Raw genomic sequence first — 19,416 nt, 5'->3', positions numbered from 1 at the left:
CATTTCCCTATCAAATGGTTTATGTCATAATATGTAACTAGATGAACGTTGTTTACTGCATAAACATAATGTACAAAAGGTTCCTATTTATAAGTAGTGATCAATATAAACATATTTTTACATTGAAAATAAACTTTCTTCACTTTCCAATAGGTTTACAGTTTAACAAAATGTCTAATGATGTGATATTTAAATTAACTATTTAAGTATCTCAAATGACCACCTGGGTAATACTGAATTTCAGTTAGTTTATTGAGGCATGCTTACGTCTCATATGTGAATCATCTATTCCATTTAAATTCTCTGTACTACAAAAGAGTTATATGAGCTTACCAATGCCAAAGCAAATGAAATGTAAGCATAATGCACACAGCTGAATTATTTAACTGGAACCCATGTTATTATTATTTTGCAGTGATGTACAATACAAAATTTAACAAACAAATATAGGATTAATTGAGTGCTCTATTTCTGTGGGAACTTACAATCTAGATATATGTACACATTTGCATGCTTTGTGTTGCATTTATGCGGTGCAGGGTTGAGATGCATTTCTGTGCACCTTGTGTGCAACAGCTTTGCCTCTGCACCTGGTAGGCATATGTGGGAAGTTGGGTATTTATCCTTATGTGATCCAAACCGCCACCTGCGCCACCTGCACCAGAAAGTAAAATTTATCTTTCTTTTTTTACATTTAGTGACTTGATGACTTGAAATAAGATCAGAGGCCTTTCAAACCAGAGTCATTGTATCTATGGCAATTTACCACCGGTGATGAATATTTGTTGCATCCCAACTATTTAGAATTCTCAGAACCTCTTTTCTATGCCTTCCAACTCTCCCACTTTTGTTGGGACAGTCCCGTTATGCAGATCCTGTCCGTCCTTCCTGATTTTGTTACCATGAACTCCAGGAAACTGGAGAAACTGGACCTCAGACAGCACAGAGAGAGTGCATCATTCAATACACTCGCGCTGTACAGCAGCACTGTCTGCATAGTCATCTGTGTAGGGGGACAGTAAGGAGACTGTCAGTGAGCTTGGAGTGCTTAACACCAGCTTTCCAGGTGAGCCACAACGTGTGTCGTCAGTGACACACAAGTTGCATCACTGGCAATGTCTGTTAGGAAGGAACACCCATTCAGATTCTCCTAGTCACAAATTTAGGAGGCATGCATTTACGACCTCAGTTATTCAGGCATTGGAGGTTTCCACTGATCTTAGCCCTGGCACTAATCTGATTTGTCTCTCCCTTTACGCAATACCTATGTGCCAGCATAAATCTCATACAGCTCAAACTTTGAGTCACTTCTAGACAGTATACGTACTCAGACTCCATAATGTGTGAGCCATTTGCAGGACTGGTATGCTGCTATAGCTAAGGATAGTTTGCTTTCCCGGCACAAGGACCTGTGAGGCCATAGTTCTTAATTAGGCTAGTCCTTCCAGTTCATGCCTCGATATAATAGAGTAAAACATTTACATTTCTACAATGTCTTCCAATAAATAAGATTTGTAAAAGTATCAGATAAGAAATACAGAGATCCAGATTCTTACCACTTGGATTAAAAGCCATACAGCAGATGGGTTTCTCATGGGCAGGAAAATGAGCAATGATACCCTCACCATCTGAGTCCTCGCTGACAAGAACCTGGTTAAAAAAAAAATAAGGATAAAAAAATCTTAGGCATTTACTCAAATATATACAGTAGTCAATAGATATAGCAATTATATTAATTTATTTATAAAATATTTGACCAGTATGGATGCATTGAGAGTTTATTATTACCTGTTCTGTATTAAATTTATATATGTGTGTGTGTGTGTGTGCGTGTGTGTGTATATATATATATATATATATATATATATATATATATATATACACATACACACACACACATATATATAAATTTAATACAGAACAGGTAATAATATGCCTCCAGCGTCGCAGATGCGCCTCTAGCGGCTGTCAATGAGACAGCCACTAGAGGCTGAATTAACCCTAGTGTAAACATAGCAGTTTCTCTGAAACTGCTATGTTTACAGCAGGCAGGGTTAACCCTAGAGGGACCTGGCACCCAGACCACTTCATTGAGCTGGAGTGGTCTGGGTGACTATAGTTTCCTTTTAATAAAGTCTGACAGATAGAGAGCTCATTGAGAATTATGTATACATTAATGTAGTTATGGAGAATCCTAGGTGAACAGTAAAAGACAGTGCCATGGTTAAAAGAATGTACCGTATTTACGGGGTACGTATTATTTATAAACTATAAGCTTGGATACAGGATTCTCCATGGTACTGATTTATTACTGCCTGTTAAACTGTTTTTGTAATTATACCCTTTCATCCATGCATCATGTGATGCTAACTTAGTTTTTATTCACCAAATAAATAAATAAATAAATAAGTAAATAAATAAATAAATAATGACAATGTAGGGGACATCTTGAGGTTCTTAGTGTGATCAATTCTTTCGTATGTCTCATTGTAAAATATAATTATAGTCTCAACATCTCTCATCAGCAAAACTGCATTACAGACCAGATGTGACTTGTTGCCTCTCTAAGCATACAGTATCTAATAATGCTAACAGAAGCAGCCCTCTCCTATGAATAATGGGAAGCCTGAAACCAAAACTGAAGGAAAGTGATACATTCAGGCACTATTCTAAAAAGCAAGGAAAAAAGTAGCAGTAAACATTATTTATTTGTGTTGGACAGTTATGTGAGCCTGCTGCTTTAAGGGCTAATAGCTCCCAGAGCACTACTTCTATGGCCACAAAATAGGTAACATCAGAGTGCAATTAGACACATTAGTGCTGGGGATGACTTCTGGTCCAGCAGTAGCTTCCCTGTGTTCAATGGAAAATATTCCGACCTCCTGACCTTTGACAGCAAGTTGTGTCACTTTTAATTGGGGGCCAGAGGAGAGATGCATTATGTAGAAAATGTCTTTGGAAATAAAGAAGAGGGGATGAGGTCAGAGTTAACATCTTGAAGACGTATATAGACAGGCCAGTGTAGTGGGAGACAGATTAGCCGATTTAGGATCCGGAAAATGCTGTATTTTAATGGACTATACCATTTACACCAAAATTATTGCTTAAAAGGAGTCCATAAATGTAAAGCACTCAGCTCACACTGGTTAAAATAATACAATCTATATGCTTTTCATACAAAACTCTGGGGGGTGGTAACAAGATCTACAGTGACCTCACTTAAGATGCTGATAAAAAGTACAACCACCTCCACTGTTTGTGTCATAAAATCATTAATACAGAACAATCTGATTGTTTCAAGACTCAGGTTTCTACATTAGACAGAATGTGGGTAATAAAAAGTGTCACCTTTACTTTATATGTTCTTCTCCCATTAGCCCTTATGTATTCTGATTTATCTTCTTTAACCCATAATATTCCTTAATGTACCATCTACATAGCTTTTTGTCCTGTGATGTATAGACAAAGATACAAAGGTAGTTTTCTTTGTCACTGTCAGACTAGCAGGTTTTTTTCTTATTATTTTGTTTGACAAACCAATCATAAAAACAACATAATCCCTGCTATTGCACCCTTGTGGTGCATATTTTTCTTATACGTTTTTTTTTTCTTTCTTGCCATTTGGTTCTCATGTTTTTTGTTTTGTTTTTATATTAAAAACCATGTACTGTACTGTATGCTTTATGTATCATTCTGTACTTTGCACGATACAGAGACTTCTGCAATATAGTGGAGCGCTCACTCGAGCAAATAGACAAGATATTTCAATGCTTCTGGGCAATGCTGGAGAAAGGCATGGCTCCAACACCAACCAACACTGAGAGGGAGGTGAAGAGTGCTGTGGATGGGGGCTGAGACGGCCTCTTTCGGGAGAATCAGCTACCCATGCTGATTGCCTACCTAGGTCGAGGGTCCTGAGGAGATTGCCGGAAGAACAACTTCCCCCCTTCGCTGCTCTTGATATGGGAAAGACTCGGACTCACGGAGCCTTTGAGTCTGTGGTTAACAGATGTCGCCCTCCAGATAAGCATGGGGCTGGAAAAGGACCTCATCCCGCCCGCATTGCTACATTACCCTCTGCAGTCTCCATGCTGCTGCGGTTCCCTGCCAAGTTTAGACATTGGCTGACTGTGGTTGGTTTGCGAACTGGTAGTTCTTGTGCTGCCATGTGAGAGTCCTTGAGAGAGTTGTATATGCGAGATTGACAGACTACCTTGAATACCAACTCTCTGCTTGACCTGCTTCAGTCTGGATTCCGCGCTTGTCATTCTGTGGAACAAGCTGTGACCAAAGTATCCAACGATTTACTCGCTGCTAAATCTTGCGGCCATTACTCTATCCTAATTCTCCTTGATCTTTCTGCTGCCTTTGACACTGTTGTTCATCAACAGCTTCTTCTCATTCTCCACAATCTCAGTCTACGAGATACTGCACTCTCCTGGTGCTCCTCCTACCTTTCCCAGCACTTTTTCAGTGTTTATTTCTCTGGTTCTGTCTCTTCTCCCCAACCCCTCTATGTTGGCTTTCCCCAAGGTTTTGTCCTTGGTCCCCTACTGTTCTCCATCTATACTGCCTCCCTTGGTAAACTCATCAGCTTCTTTGGCTTCCATTATCATTTATATGCAGATGACACGCAAATTTACCTGTCCTCTCCTGATCTCTCTCCGCCCATCTTGACTTGTGTCTCTGACTGCCTCTCTGCGATTTCCAATTGGATGGCTGCTCACTTCCTTAAACTCAATCTGTCCAAAACAGAACTTCTGGTCTTTCCTCCCTCAAGTGTTGCTACTCCCATGTCTCCCTCCAAGTAAATGGTGCCACCATCACCTCAACCTCGCAGACTCGCTGCCTAGTTGTTCTCTTTGGCTCCGACCTCTCCTTCACCCCTCATGTCCAGTCGATCAACAAATCCCACTGCTTCCATCTCAAAAACATAGCTCGGATCCATCCCTATTTAACACCAGATGCAGCTACAGTGCTGGTCCATGCCGTTGTTCTTTCTTGCCTTGACTACTGCAATCCCCTTCTCAGTAGTCTTACTTGTTCCCTGATTGTACAGCTGCAGTCTATAATGAATGCGGCGGCAAGGCTCATTTTCCTGTCCACCCGCACCTCCCATAACCCCCCAGCTCCCCTCTGTCAGTCCCTACATAGGGCTCAATTTAAGATTCTGGTGCTTGCTCCCAAGTCCCTATATAATGCTGCTCCAGCCTACCTATCCTCTCTAATACACAAGTATGTCCCGTCGATGCCCCAGCGCTCTGCCGAAGACCTACGTCTATCCTCTGTCCGTACTCCCACATTTGATGCTCGCCTCCAAGACTTCTCCAGTGCTGCACCTTTTCTGTGGAACTCTCTTACCTTATACCCTTCTCCGTTAGAATTTCACCCAGTCTCCACTCCAATCTCTAAAAACACACTTTGTGAAAAAAAACTGTTAGCGGGTTTTCATCCCCCATGACTCCAATCCCGCAACTGTCAAAAGTAATCTAAGTTCTCAGTGAATACTTTTCTAGCACTCTATTTCATTACCCCACTCCCTTTAGCATGTAAGCTCATTGAGCAGGGCCCTCAACCCCTCTGTTCCTGTGCGTCCATTTGTCTGGTTACAATTACATTTACTGCATTTGTTACCTTTATTTTATATTCATGTGATATTCCTTTACTGCATGCAGAGTCTTAAATACTTCAACAAGTCCCAGTGACATATATAGCACGTTAGTAACGTACCTATTATTGCACTAACTTGTGACAAGCTAGCATATTATGCAGCAATAATATTTCATAACAATCTCCCTGTCTACCTAACCTACTTCGTCTAAATGTTTAGTCTCTGTTCTCAGCTGGGACATGGCATTTACCTATATTGCTTTTCTTCTTTTTTTTTTTTTTTTTTAATGAATTGTTTACCAAGTCACCAAGATATGACTACGACTAGAATTTTGTATTACATTATTAAGCCAAGTTGTCAAACTCTGATATTATTTGATTGTCTGTTTCATGCTACCTTCTCAAGAAAACGAAGACTGAAAAAAAAAAAAAACACACGAAAGAGTTAACAAAAAAACAACAACAAAATCAACCAAAAAAAAACCCAAACATTCAAAAGAGGATTTTTTTTAGCACACTACAGAAAACATAGAAATGTTACTCAATTCTAATGTAAGACTGGAATAGCAATTTTATGTATAAGAAAAAAACAGTGTCTGCAGTAATGCAGTTTGATTTCTCAAAATGCATTCTCTTTTTTTTAATTAAACACTCTGATACTTTTTTAATATGAGACTTTCTTATTAGTCTTCCCCCTATTTTTTGTTGCTCTACTTCTCTTCTTCCACCTCAGTCCCACTCTCAACATCAACTATACTAACAAACCTGCATATATTACTAAGCTGCTTATCACCCATCTTTGGGTATTCATTCTCTGTAAATGTTTGCACATTTGTCTGTTCACAATCTACAAATTAGCCATTTGTTTTTAATAACAAGCAATTTGACTTAGCTAGTGACATATAGCAAACTTTCACTGACTGGTTCAAACTATAACAATATTAGAATAAATACTTATTAAAACTGTAATGCTTAGTGCTTTCCTAGCACAATATTCTTCAAATAGTATACCGTTTAGCAGAGAAAATATTGAAGAACAAGAAAACAAAACAAAACAAATATTTGGAAATTGGCGATTCACTATTTATTTAAAACAAACAATGAAACAATGCAGGTGTATCTGGACTGGACACCAAGTTAAAATAAAGAGAGATGCATTAATAATAAACCGGGAAAGCTATATTTAAAATGAATGCCTTCTAGCAGTAATGGACCACTTATAACAGGAGCTAGGAATCATTGGGAACAAGAATACTTATACTAATTAGGCAGGCAACTGCATTAGACATATGTTTTCTTCCAAACTAAACTTATTCTTGCAAATATGGGTGTAAGATTGAAAAAATGCAGCAATGAGGGGGGAAAAAATTAGTACATATTTTAAAGATAGTCTTAATGTAGATAGACTATGACAATGACATAACATGACAAGACAGCTTTAATTTGTTTTAACTATACACTGCTTTATTATACAACTTGACTTATCTATATTATAGTTTAGGAAATCAGGTGTTACACTCTATAAAGGGGGAACCACATTTTATATTGCTCAGGCTGACCAGTGATAACAAGTACTCCTTATATTTATGCTCACAAATACAATTTCAAGAATACAAATTATCCTCAGCAAGATATAGGGCATCAACCTAACAAAGGAACAATAGTGGAGATAGATAGTAGTATTACCGGACCATAGACGGGGACAGGGCTTAATGCTTAGATGGAAACAGGAAGTAACAGAACTACTCTAACTATATAGGACAGATAAGCAAAGGGGACCAAGGTCCCAAAAACAAAGAATAATACAAAGTAAGAATCAGGAATAGCTTAAGCTTGGTACACAGGATACTGTCAGGAACTAGACAAGGTCAAAGACAAAACTGGTTTTAGAATAAACTAAACTCATAGTCAGAAATAGCCAGGTCAGGTAAATGGTAGACAAAAATAAAATAAAAAATCAAGGTCAAAACTAGCTGTAACAAGTATGCGGACATTAGGAACAGTTCGAATCGGGCACTGGGTTACTGATGAAAACAGTTTATATAGTGCCAGGCCCTACATAACATTTGCACTGAAGTTGACGTATGCACACTGGGCCAATAGAGATCCCAAGATAAACTAAAAGGCAAAAAGTTGTGGCTTGTGTCATTTAAGTTTATTTGGATTAAAAATGACGCAACTGCAACCTAGTACTGATGTTGCTGCGTAGAATTTCCTGTGCTTGGTGGTGGATTGACATGAAAGGTTCAATTTCGGGCAGTTACATGTGACCTTAGCGGGATTGATACGTCATTTGCTATAAGAAACCTTACACAATGCTCTGAGATGGAACAAGAAGAGAATCTGTGGGCTGATGTACTGGCAAATAAGTTTTTTTTTTTCTGGTCTTATTTCAACTGAGTTTTGGAGTTTAGCGCATTTAATGTTGATGCATTTTCTTTTCCTCCAAAAGGAGCGACATTTACTAATCTGCATCTAATAAAATCTCATTGTCTTTTCATTATGCATTTTGTTTCCCCAAAATTCCAAAACTCTGTATGGTTTCCATCCTTCTGTTTCTGCTTCTCAATTCTTATGTCTGTCCTCATATACTGGTTTAATTTACTACTTTAGCTCCTTGGGGGTCAAATATTTTTTCTATCTTCAGTGGGCATCAGCCTTCGAGGAGTGAAGCTTTTTCTTCCGGACATTCTTTGATTGGCTGATTGGTCTCAGGTGGATACTTTTAGAGTGTTCTATTTTCAGCCTTCCCCTCATGCTTATTTCTCACTTTTCTCTGAATATTAGAAGAGCAAAATATGAAGACTTCTGCTAGCTTTAGTGTACCAATAATCTTATTTTTAGTAATTACACAAAGCAAATATTATCCTTTCCTTTTATTTATTTTTTTATTTTTTATTTTTGGGGGGGTGGGGAGGGGAAGGGGAGTTATGTAATTAGGATTAATGTATTTGGCATTGTATATGTTTATACGGTTGTTGTGAATTGCTTTTTGCCTGCATTGACTTTACAATTTGCTGCAGTAATTTTTTTTAATTTCCGCGGTTATTGATATACTTAAGATCTTTGCCAAATCTCTCTATGTTCTAGGATTGTATACATTATGCCAGTTTAATTTCTCCTTTTTTTTTCTGGAACGCTGAATCTTTAGTTATTGGGAAAATGTTCTCTGTACATTTGTGTATTGGTTCTTGCAACAATAACAAGGAGTTGTATTTGATGTGAGTGCCTTATATTCCCTTCTCTTGTTTTTGATTGGTTAACATGGTACGTAATATATTTTCCCTGCTATGGATTTGAGTGAGTAAAGTGATAGCAAAACATTTCACTCCAGCATAATCTACAATCTGCCTTGTTGCTTTCAACTTAGGTAAAAATTATTCTTAAAACAGAATGGAATATTGCATGAACATTTAGAAACAATTAAACCCTTTGTAGAGCACATATTGGGTATAACTGGGTATAACTGGAGGATATACACACCTTTTTAGTATATGTATTAATATTTCATGTTTATATTCCATTTGTAATTGGATAACTTAATTTTTTATATATATTTCTCTCTGTCTCTTTTGCCCATACACATTCCATATGTATACCACTTCAAAAATGGCCGCCGGAGTACTTCCGTTATTATGATTGCAGAGCACTGATTAAATGAGTAAACATGAAGAGGGAACCCTTTTTAATCAAGTGGGACACTTCCTGGGACACTAAAAGGACAGAAGGATAAGAAAGATGGAACAGCCGAAACCGGAAGTTCGTAAGACCGGAAGTGACGCGACACAATGAATGTGGGCGGGGCTTAATGGATTTTTGCCGCGAAAGTGGGCTTTAAAAGAAGGGGCAAGGGGGATATGTTTTATATGCACCTGATGAAGGCATCTAGCCGAAACGCGTTGTGTTGAACCTATACTTCTTCAATGTAAGATTTTATTATTCAGTTTGTAATAAATGTTGAAAACTTTTTTCCTTACAATCGTTCTCTGATTTCCCATATTCAATCATATTGGGGAGGAACATACCCACTGAAGGATTTGACCTGTATATCCTACTCATGCCTATATACCTGAGCCAGTTTGAATACAGGCTCATTTAAATGTGAGTAGGAAATTCTACCATTTATACACATATATATGATATCTGGATACTTATCAGTACAATATTGCCCTATGTAAGCTTTACTCTTTTCAGAGACATCAAGACAAAGATCTGCTTTATGGGTATATGTATTGTATATTTTTCATTTGTATAAAAATACCCTGATATACTTTCTTGGGTTTTCAGTGCGCTATCCACTTTATATATATACTATATATTTTTTGCTTTATGCTTTTCTGTGAAACTGTGTGGTTGATTTCACTGTGGTTTTAGCAGCACATTATAGCGCCATATTACCACCACCCTCTTTTTTCTTTATAGTGACATTCCCATGTATGTATATGACCTTTTTAAAGGCATTATAGTTAGCACTTTTGCTTCTGACAGGCTTACTACAAACACAAATTGGTGTTAAAACAATATATTTTTGATTACAGTAACCCTTGCTGTGTAGGCTGACTTCCTGCACCCCAAATAAAACAAACAAATAAAGCTAAAACTTACTTCCATTCTAGTGCCGAGGCTCCCTGCATCCGATCCTCCTATTTTGATATCACTACTACTCGCTGGAGGAAGGCGGTTATCAGGAAGGAGAGTCTGTTTGGAGGACATGGGCAGAATGGGGGTAGTGTGCCGCCATTGCTGTGCGTGCTGACATCAAATCCCCAATATGCACAGAATTCAAATTAGCCTCCCAGAACTCTTGCTCCAGGCTGGTTAATGATGCTGCCAGAGGTGGAGTTAAACCTTCCGCAGCAGAGGGTATAAACGCTGTATGTTGAGTGTTTCATTGCGAAACACTGCACATTGAGACTCCAGGTACCATAACCATTTCAAATCACTAAATGAGTAACACTTTAAAGCGCTTTAACAATGTAAACTCTCAAATTCTACTTAACTTCATTACAACAGGCAGTTACTTAACTACCACAATATTAGTAGTAGCGATGTATAAGCCAATTGTTTTAAGAAGTGAAAGCCATCAGACACCAACAAAAAGAGCCCCAAAATACTCTAAAAACATAATTGGTATGTAAGCCAGAAAGTTAACTCTGGACTCTTTGACCAACATGGTTTATGGGTGAAACTATGAGCTCTGCTTTAACACCAAGTTATGTTCACTGACATTCTGATGCCATAACCACTTCAATAAGTGGATAAAGTCATAGTGCTTAGATTAACCCTTTGCAATCTACATGCTATTTGAAGCAGAAAAGGTCTGATCTTTTACACTGGGTTTAGGTATACAGTAATATTATATTAAATCGACCTCCCACTTTGCTTATTGAATCAGATAAGAATCTATACATTTTCCCGTCTGCAAGAGTTTACAATAGAGGAATCTATTGGGATAAGGCATAGCTACTCCCTACTCACACTTCGGCTTGTACTTTACTATCTTTACCACTGGCAAAAACAAGTAAGATGTTAGACCAGAAGAAGGAAATAATTGCTTCTCAGTCCTAATGACTAATATTGGCACAAGCATTCATTTATGGCCCAAGCATAACAGTTTACTTCTATAATACGGAGCACTTTCTTACTATTAACTACAGGGGTAGGCAAACGTTTAGTGGCACTTTGCCAAAATAAGACCTTGAAGTCCATTGGCTTGCAGGCCTTTTTTTTTTCATTTATATGAATGTTACATTGTTTATGTGAGTGAGCAGTTCGTGGTACTGTGCTTTATAAATGTATGTGGGCTGTGTATCATGTTGTGTGTGTGTGAATGTAGGGTGGGCATAGGGAGCTACTTGTGGAATTGTATGAGTGGGCTATATGCAGTATTGTGTTTGTGGTGGTGTGTATGGGAAAGGCTTCTCATGCCTTTCCCATACACACTCCCAGACAAAGACAAACATACACGCACAGATACATTCAAGCCACACTCTTGTGATACACACAATAAGACACTGACACGCTGCCAGGCGCGCACACACACCTGGTTTACACTGCTATATACATTGCAAAAATGCACACTGAGAGACACCCTTCCAATGCACACTGCCAGGGCTCACACAGTTACACATTGCCAGACATACTGTAAGACTCACACCCAATGCTAAATCCACATAGTGACTATGCTGTTATTTATCTTCATCATCCTTAAACCCCTTTCGCCCAACGGGAGGGGGACCATGAGGGTGGGGGGGGGGGGGGGGGGTTGTTAGTTTTCCTAGCGCTATAGTGGTCCTTTAATAAAAAAATAAAAAAAAACGCAAGACATGATGCAAATGAAAAACATTAAAAAAAGATTTTTACAGCAGGCACATACTTCTACCTACCTCTTCAACCCAGAGATATCACGGTTCAGTAAAATCGCAATATTCAAATATTCAAAACAACCCAGGGTGACACCCACATACAAAAAAATGTATATTTTTTTATTTCAGCTATAATTCCCATTACATTGCTGTAATCCTTACTACAAAAATGTTGTGGCTTGTAGTACAGGAGTTGAAGTTGTAAACCCTGAATAGATTAAATCTTGTCTTATGCATGACGTCCCAGACCTTTTACAGACCCCTGATTCATTATGTCCCTAAAGTTCTTTTATGTTCTGTTATTTTTTTTTTTAATTCTTTATTTTTCTGTGCAAGTGATTGACAAACATGTTTAACGTGCCACAACAGCACACATACACTTTACATCATAGACATTATCATGGCACAGGTAAGTTGCACATTTTTTCTTTTTTATAATAAACATGGCTGGCTAGTATACGTCATGAGGTACAGAAACAAAAATGGGAGATACATTATGCTTAGCTGACTGACAGTATATTGAGTAGTTATAAGAATCATCAGATTATACAAGCTTAGACCAAGAAGTTATATGACATGAGTATTTGTATGATTTGACAATCATTCTGTTTTGGTTAACCCCTTAAGGACCAAACTTCTGGAATAAAAGGGAATCATGACGTGTCAGACATGTCATGTGTCCTTAAGGGGTTAAGAAGATGTGCTTAGTTACTATAAGCAGGGGCGTACCTAGAGCATATGGCACCCGGGGCGGGTCCTAGTTTTGGCACCCCCTTTCCCCCTGCACTTTAAAATGTACAAAACACCCACAATTTTTTTAATGTATGTAGCATTGAGCAGTGCTTGCATGTTTCAATGTAAGCATGCTTTTGTATGGAGTAAGTGTGAGTGAATGAATGGGTCTGTTTGTATGTAGTGTTGGCATTTTAATGCAGGCATGCTTTTGTGTGTAGTGTTGGCGAGATGCAGTGGTGTGGTTATATATAATGGTGATGTTTTAATACAGAGGTGTGTTTGTATGTAGTGTTTGCACTGGAATGCAGGGATGTGTTTGTGTGTAGTGTTGGCAAGATGCTGAGATGTTGGATTGCCATATTTAAGGAAACCAAATAAGGGAGCTATCTGCTAAACAGCACCCTAATTTGGTATCTTTACATGTGGAATCTCACATAAGGGCACCAATTTAGGGAATTCTCTACTAAACAGCTAAAAGATCAAAATTTAAAAAGCCCTTTTCTTAATTTTAATCTTTAGGTTGTTTAGTAGATAACTCCCTAATTTGGTGTCCTTAAATATGTCAATCCCACATAAGGATAACAAATAAGTGAGTTATCTACTAAACAACCTAACAACCTGGTGACAGGGAGGGTGACTGGGGGGGTGACTGGTGACGGGGTGACAGGGTGACTGAGGGAGGGGGTGACTGGTGACAGGGTGACTGGGGAGGGGGTGACTGGTGACAGAGTGACTGAGGGGGGTGACAGGGTGACTGAGGGGGTGACAGGGTGACTGAGTGGCTAAGGGGGGATGACAGAGTGACTGGGGGGGTGACTGGTGACAGAGGGACTGAGGGGGGGTGACAGGGTGACTGAGGGGGGTGACAGGGTGACTGGGGAGGTGACTGGTGACAGGGTGACTGAGGGGGGGTGACAGGGTGACTGGTGACAGGGTGACTGGGGGGTGACTGGTGACAGGGTGACTGAGGGGGGTGACAGGGTGACTGGGGGGGTGACAGGGTGACTGAGGGGGGTGACAGGGTGAGGAGGGGGTGACAGGGTGACTGAGGGGGTGACAGGGTGACTGAGTGGCTAAGGGGGGATGACAGAGTGACTGGGGGGTGACTGGTGACAGGGTGACTGAGGGGGGTGACAGGGTGACTGGGGAGGTGACTGGTGACAGGGTGACTGAGGGGGGGGTGACAGGGTGACTGAGGGGGGGTGACAGGGTGACTGGGGGGTGACTGGTGACAGGGTGGCTGAGGGGGGTGACTGGGGGGGTGACTGAGGGGGGTGACAGGGTGAGGGGGGTGACAGGGTGAGGGGGGGTGACAGGGTGACTGAGGGGGGTGACTGAGTGGCTAAGGGGGGTGACAGGGTGACTGAGGGGGGTGACAGGGTGACTGGGGGGGGGGGGGGGTGACAGGGTGACAGGGTGCCTGAGGGGGGTGACAGGGTGACTGAGGGGGGGTGACAGGGTGACTGGTGACAGGGTGACTGGGGGGTGACTGGTGACAGGGTGACTGAGGGGGGTGAAAGGGTGACAGGTGACAGAGGGAGTGACAGGGTGACTGAGTGGGGGGGTGTCAGGGTGACTGAGGGAGGGGGTGAGAGGGGGGATGACAGGGTGAATGAGGGAGGGGGTGAGGGTGCAATTACAATTATATTAACTTACCATGATTCAGGGGCTGTCTCTCTCCATCCCAGCGCAGGCAGTGCAGGAGGTGCAGGCAGAGTGGCCGCAGGGGAGAAACCTTGCAGAATACACGGTCTGCGCCCCCTGCTGGCACACTCCATAACAACCTCCCTGGTGCTCAGTGATGACTCAGAACACAGGCTGGGAATCCCCTCCCTGTGCTCTGACTCACTCACTGAGCGCCTGAGCCGCGAGGGAGAGGACGACCAGCAGGAGGGACAGAGTGTGGCACCCCCCTACTGGATAGCACCCGGGGCGGACCGCCCCCCCCGCCCCCCTCTTAGTACGCCACTGACTATAAGGGATATCTCAGAGATTGGCTGACAGAGAATTTCCTGTGCATTTTCAAACAGACAAGCTCACAGTGTTACGGTGACATTAGTGTTAACTGCACGTTTTCTAAGTTAGTGTATGTCCTGAGGGATGACCAGCATAACAGTGTAGATAGAAAAAACAAAACAAAACAACCCCCACCCCACCAAAAAAAAAAAGAAAGAGAGTGGGGAGGGGAGAAAGAGAGTGGGGAGGGGGAGAAAGAGAGTGGGGAGGGAGGGAGGGAGGGGGAAGAAAGAGAGTGACAAGGGAGGGGGGGAGAAAGAGTGACAAGTGAGAGATGGGGGAAAGAGAGTGACAAGTGAGAGATGGGGGAAAGAGAGTGACAAGGGAGGGAGGGGGGAAAGAGAGTGACAAGGGAGGGAGGGGTGAAAGAGAGTGACAAGGGAGGGAGGGGTGAAAGAGTGACAAGGGAGGGAGGGGGAGAAAGAGTGACAAGGGAGGGAGGGGGAGAAAGGGTGACAAGGGAGGGAGGGGGAGAAAGAGTGACAAGGGAGGGAGGGGGAGAAAGAGATTGACATCCATCACACACACACACACACACACACAATCATGCAACCCTTACACACACAGAAACACACAATGCATTCCTTACACACACTCAATGCACCCCTTACAGACGCACACACTGCAGCCCGTACATACACAGAAACACACCTTGCAGCCCTTACACATACAAACACAGATTCACACAATGCATTCCTTACACACATATCAGGACATCCCCTACACACTCCACCCCCTGTGAACAAACTCATTGGTGGAACATGAAGGTGGACCCTGAGCTGTGTAAAGGGCCCCCAAAAAAGGGAGCTGCTTCCCGTTCTCCCAGAACATTGATTTTTGTGAACACAGTTACAAACAGCCTCCAGAGATCCTGTTCTACACCAGACCAGTGGTGCCAGACTGCAGCTAGTGCCCATCATCATCCTCATCTGGTTGTAAGTAGGCAATCTAGTATATTATTAGTGGCACTAATCTTTAATTTACCTCACATTAAAGAAACACTATAGTCCCCAGAAGCACTGCAGCTTAATGTAGTGGTTCTGGTGTCTATAGCCTGTCCCTGCAGGCCTTTTAATGTAAACACGGCGGCACTGCAGCACTGGCGTTAGTTAACATGGCAGATCATATGGGTGGGGCATTGAGATGTCACATGGGGGGGGGGCAAACTTTACTTTTGCCTAGGGTGGCAAAAATCCTTGCACCGGCCCTGGTCGTGGATTATTTAGGCATGGCCCCAGCTCCACATGTCCATTGGTACTTTTCCTCTCAGCCGACGTCCTCTGGGTTTATCGGTCTGTCCAGCTTGGCGGTAGTTTGCCAATCCGTGGTTCTCGCGCTTGGTGGGTGAGTGTCCATCTCATTTTGGTTTGTGGGGCGGCTGAGAGGTTGTCTCGTTGGTTTTGCCTTGCTGCCTAGGACCGGCGCTGGTACGGTGGGGCGCTGACTTGGGCTCCTATGCTTCAGAGTGGGCTGTAGGGCAAAGCCACTCACCGGGGTCGATATCACCTCCACTATCACTGGTGTGTTGCCAGGCTTAAGAATCGGTAATGTCCGTTCACGTCGTGCCCGCTGCTTGTGCGGTGTACGCCGCTTTGCTCTCCGCCTTTTTGGGGCCTTCCTCACTGCCGGAGCCCCGGGCTGCTGCTGCTGGGCGAGGATCCACCTGAGAGGTGAGTGTTTCGTCGGTTGCTGTGGGGACTCTTGATGCGTCCGATGCTTTGAGGCCAAGTCCCTGTTGGCTCTCTATCCAAGTTCGATCCTCTCAGCCAAACTGGGCGTTTGCGCGCTTGGTTGGCGCTCGGCGGCCATCTTGCGGCCCTCCTGAAGGGGGCTGTTCGTGGATATTGCGTGCCAGGACAGCCGCCCAGGCCCGGCCTGGTGTGATGGTTGGCACCTTTACAGACCGGGATGACCCCCCGGTCCAGGGGGGGGGAGCGAGACGCCGGACGGAGCTTCGGGCCCCTGCCGGGTTGCTGTCAGTGCTTGGGCGGTATCGCCGCGTATCCCAGCGGCTGGGGGTCAGTGTGGTCACCGTCGTGGGTCAATATTCGCGGTTGGCCTCCAGCTAGCTCCAAATTTCGGACCCTGGAGCGGGAGCTCAGACAGAGCACGTCTGATCCCGGTGGCGGTCAGGCTCCGCCCCTCTGTTATTTATTTATTAACACCTACCATTTTGGGCAAACTCCAGAATAAATGGAGGAAACATAGATTATCTTATGCACACCCTTATGATTACTACAGTTTCATGCCCCCTGTAAATAAAAAGTTATGGAAAGTACAGGGAATAACACATATAACAACTAGAAAAGCTACAATTTCTGGGGAAATTGTGTGAAGTGTTCTTGCCTCCACCAGTAGTCTACAACTGGAGTGAGAGGAGTAACTGTTATCATTTATATAGCACATTTAATTGCAATGTTGTTGCACAGTTACATTAAAACATACATTTATAAAAACATTAGCAGGTGTAGAAAAGGCTTTGTCTATGACATCACTTGCTGCTGCAGCCTTGCACAGGTCAGAGTATTTTGGCGGTTGCCATCTTCAAACGGTCGTATTTTAAAAACTATAAATCCTACAGTGAATAGCTTTATATTGTGAGAGTCACAAGACCCAGACCTACATTTTGATGTATAGTATGTCTCTGAGATATTAACAATGAAGGCACAGTCGCAGTTTAGAAATTGCCCTTCAAATGTGAGCTTTGCAGAGTGGAGTTTCAATGAATGTCAATGGGTGGCGTGAGTTGCAAACAAATGGTCATATTGTGAAAACTATCAGGACTATGGCTTAGCCGTGGACATTTCTAGTGGCAGCAGGGATAGCTGAACGTTTTGATATAAGATTTGTGTAGGTGGGCTTGAAAATGAGGGAGTGGTGGCAGTTTAGAAATCATGTCCTGATTTTTCAGCTTTTGCCAGCTCCCACTCCAGCTTTGCCATTCATTCCTATGGGACAAATTTCGCCACAAGAACGACGATATTCCGAGAACCATTTGGCGAAACGTTCCACAAAGTAATAGCAATCCGATCGGGAACAATCTGCACGTTTTGGTATATTTTTGTCTATGTAGTGTAAAAACTGTGGGAGGAGTTAGGGTGGCAAATTTGGCTATAATAATAATAATAACTAGAAAAGGTCCAATTTCTGGGGAAATTGTGAAGTGTTCTTGCCTCCACCAGTAGTCTACAACTGGAGTGGGCGGAGTAACTGTTATTATTTATTTATATAGCACATTTAATTGCAATGTTGTTGTCCAAAGTGCTTCACAGTTACATTAAAACATACAGTTATAAAAACATTAGCAGGTGTAAAAGGCTTTGTCTATGACATCACTTGCTGCTGCAGCCTTGCACAGGTCAGAGTATTTTTGCGGTTGCCATCTTCAAACGGTCGTATTTTAAAAACTATAAATCCTACAGTGAAGAGCTTTATATTGTGAGAATCACAAGACCCAGACCTACATTTTGATGTATAGTATGTCTCTGAGATATTAACAATGAAGGCACAGTCGCAGCTTAGAAATTGCCCTTCAAATGTGAGCTTTGCAGAGTGGAGTTTCAATGAATGTCAATGGGTGGCGTGAGTTGCAAACAAATGGTCATATTGTGAAAACTATCAGGACTATGGCTTAGCCGTGGACATTTCTAATGGCAGCAGGGATAGCTGAACGTTTTGATATAAGATTTGTGTAGGTGGGCTTGAAAATGAGGGAGTGGTGGCAGTTTAGAAATCATATCCTGATTTTTCAGCTTTTGCCAGCTCCCACTCCAGCTTTGCCATTCATTCCTATGGGACAAATTTCGCCATAAGAACGACGATATTCCGAGAACCATTTGGCGAAACGTTCCACAAAGTAATAGCAATCCGATCGGGAACAATCTGCACGTTTTGGTATATTTTTGTCTATGTAGTGTAAAAACTGTGGGAGGAGTTAGGGTGGCAAATTTGGCTATAATAATAATAATAACTAGAAAAGGTACAATTTCTGGGGAAATTGTGAAGTGTTCTTGCCTCCACCAGTAGTCTACAACTGGAGTGGGCGGAGTAACTGTTATTATTTATTTATATAGCACATTTAATTGCAATGTTGTTGCCCACAGTGCTTCACAGTTACATTAAAACATCCAGTTATAAAAACATTAGCAGGTGTAAAAGGCTTTGTCTATGACATCACTTGCTGCTGCAGCCTGGCACATGTCAGAGTATTTTTGCGGTTGTCATCTTCAAACGGTCATATTTCAAAAACTATAAATCCTACAGTGAAGAGCTTTATATTGTGAGAATCCCAAGACCCAGACCTACATTTTGATGTATAGTATGTCTCTGAGATATTAACAATGAAGGCACAGTCAAAGTTTAGAAATTGCCCTTCAAATGTGAGCTTTGCAGAGTGGAGTTTCAATGAATGTCAATGGGTGGCGTGAGTTGCAAACAAATGGTCATATTGTGAAAATTATCAGGACTATGGCTTAGCCGTGGACATTTTTAGTGACACAGCGGATAGCTGAACGTTTTGATATAAGATTTGTGTAGGTGGGCCTGAAAATGAGGGAGTGGTGGCAGTTTAGAAATCATGTCCTGTTTTTTCAGCTTTTGCCAGTTCCCACTCTAGCTTTGCCATTCATTCCTTAGGGAACAAATTTCGCCACAAGAATGACGATATTCCGAGAACCATTCGGCGAAACGT

General features: G+C 42.0%; 1 protein-coding gene across 4 annotated transcripts in view; it reads right to left on the bottom strand.

The window, feature by feature from the left end:
* Positions 1–19,416, bottom strand: part of BCAS3 (BCAS3 microtubule associated cell migration factor) — a 1,245,307-nt gene that overhangs the window by 865,907 nt on the left and 359,984 nt on the right. For all 4 annotated transcript variants that reach the window (XM_063455132.1, XM_063455142.1, XM_063455152.1 and 1 more), the window contains exon 13: positions 1,557–1,650. In XM_063455132.1, the coding sequence (XP_063311202.1) occupies positions 1,557–1,650 (94 nt within the window). The remainder of the gene's footprint in view (positions 1–1,556; positions 1,651–19,416) is intronic.

This window comes from Pelobates fuscus, chromosome 1 (assembly GCF_036172605.1).
Source record: "Pelobates fuscus isolate aPelFus1 chromosome 1, aPelFus1.pri, whole genome shotgun sequence".
NCBI lineage: Eukaryota > Metazoa > Chordata > Amphibia > Anura > Pelobatidae > Pelobates > Pelobates fuscus.
This window is presented reverse-complemented; position numbering and strand designations above follow the sequence as displayed.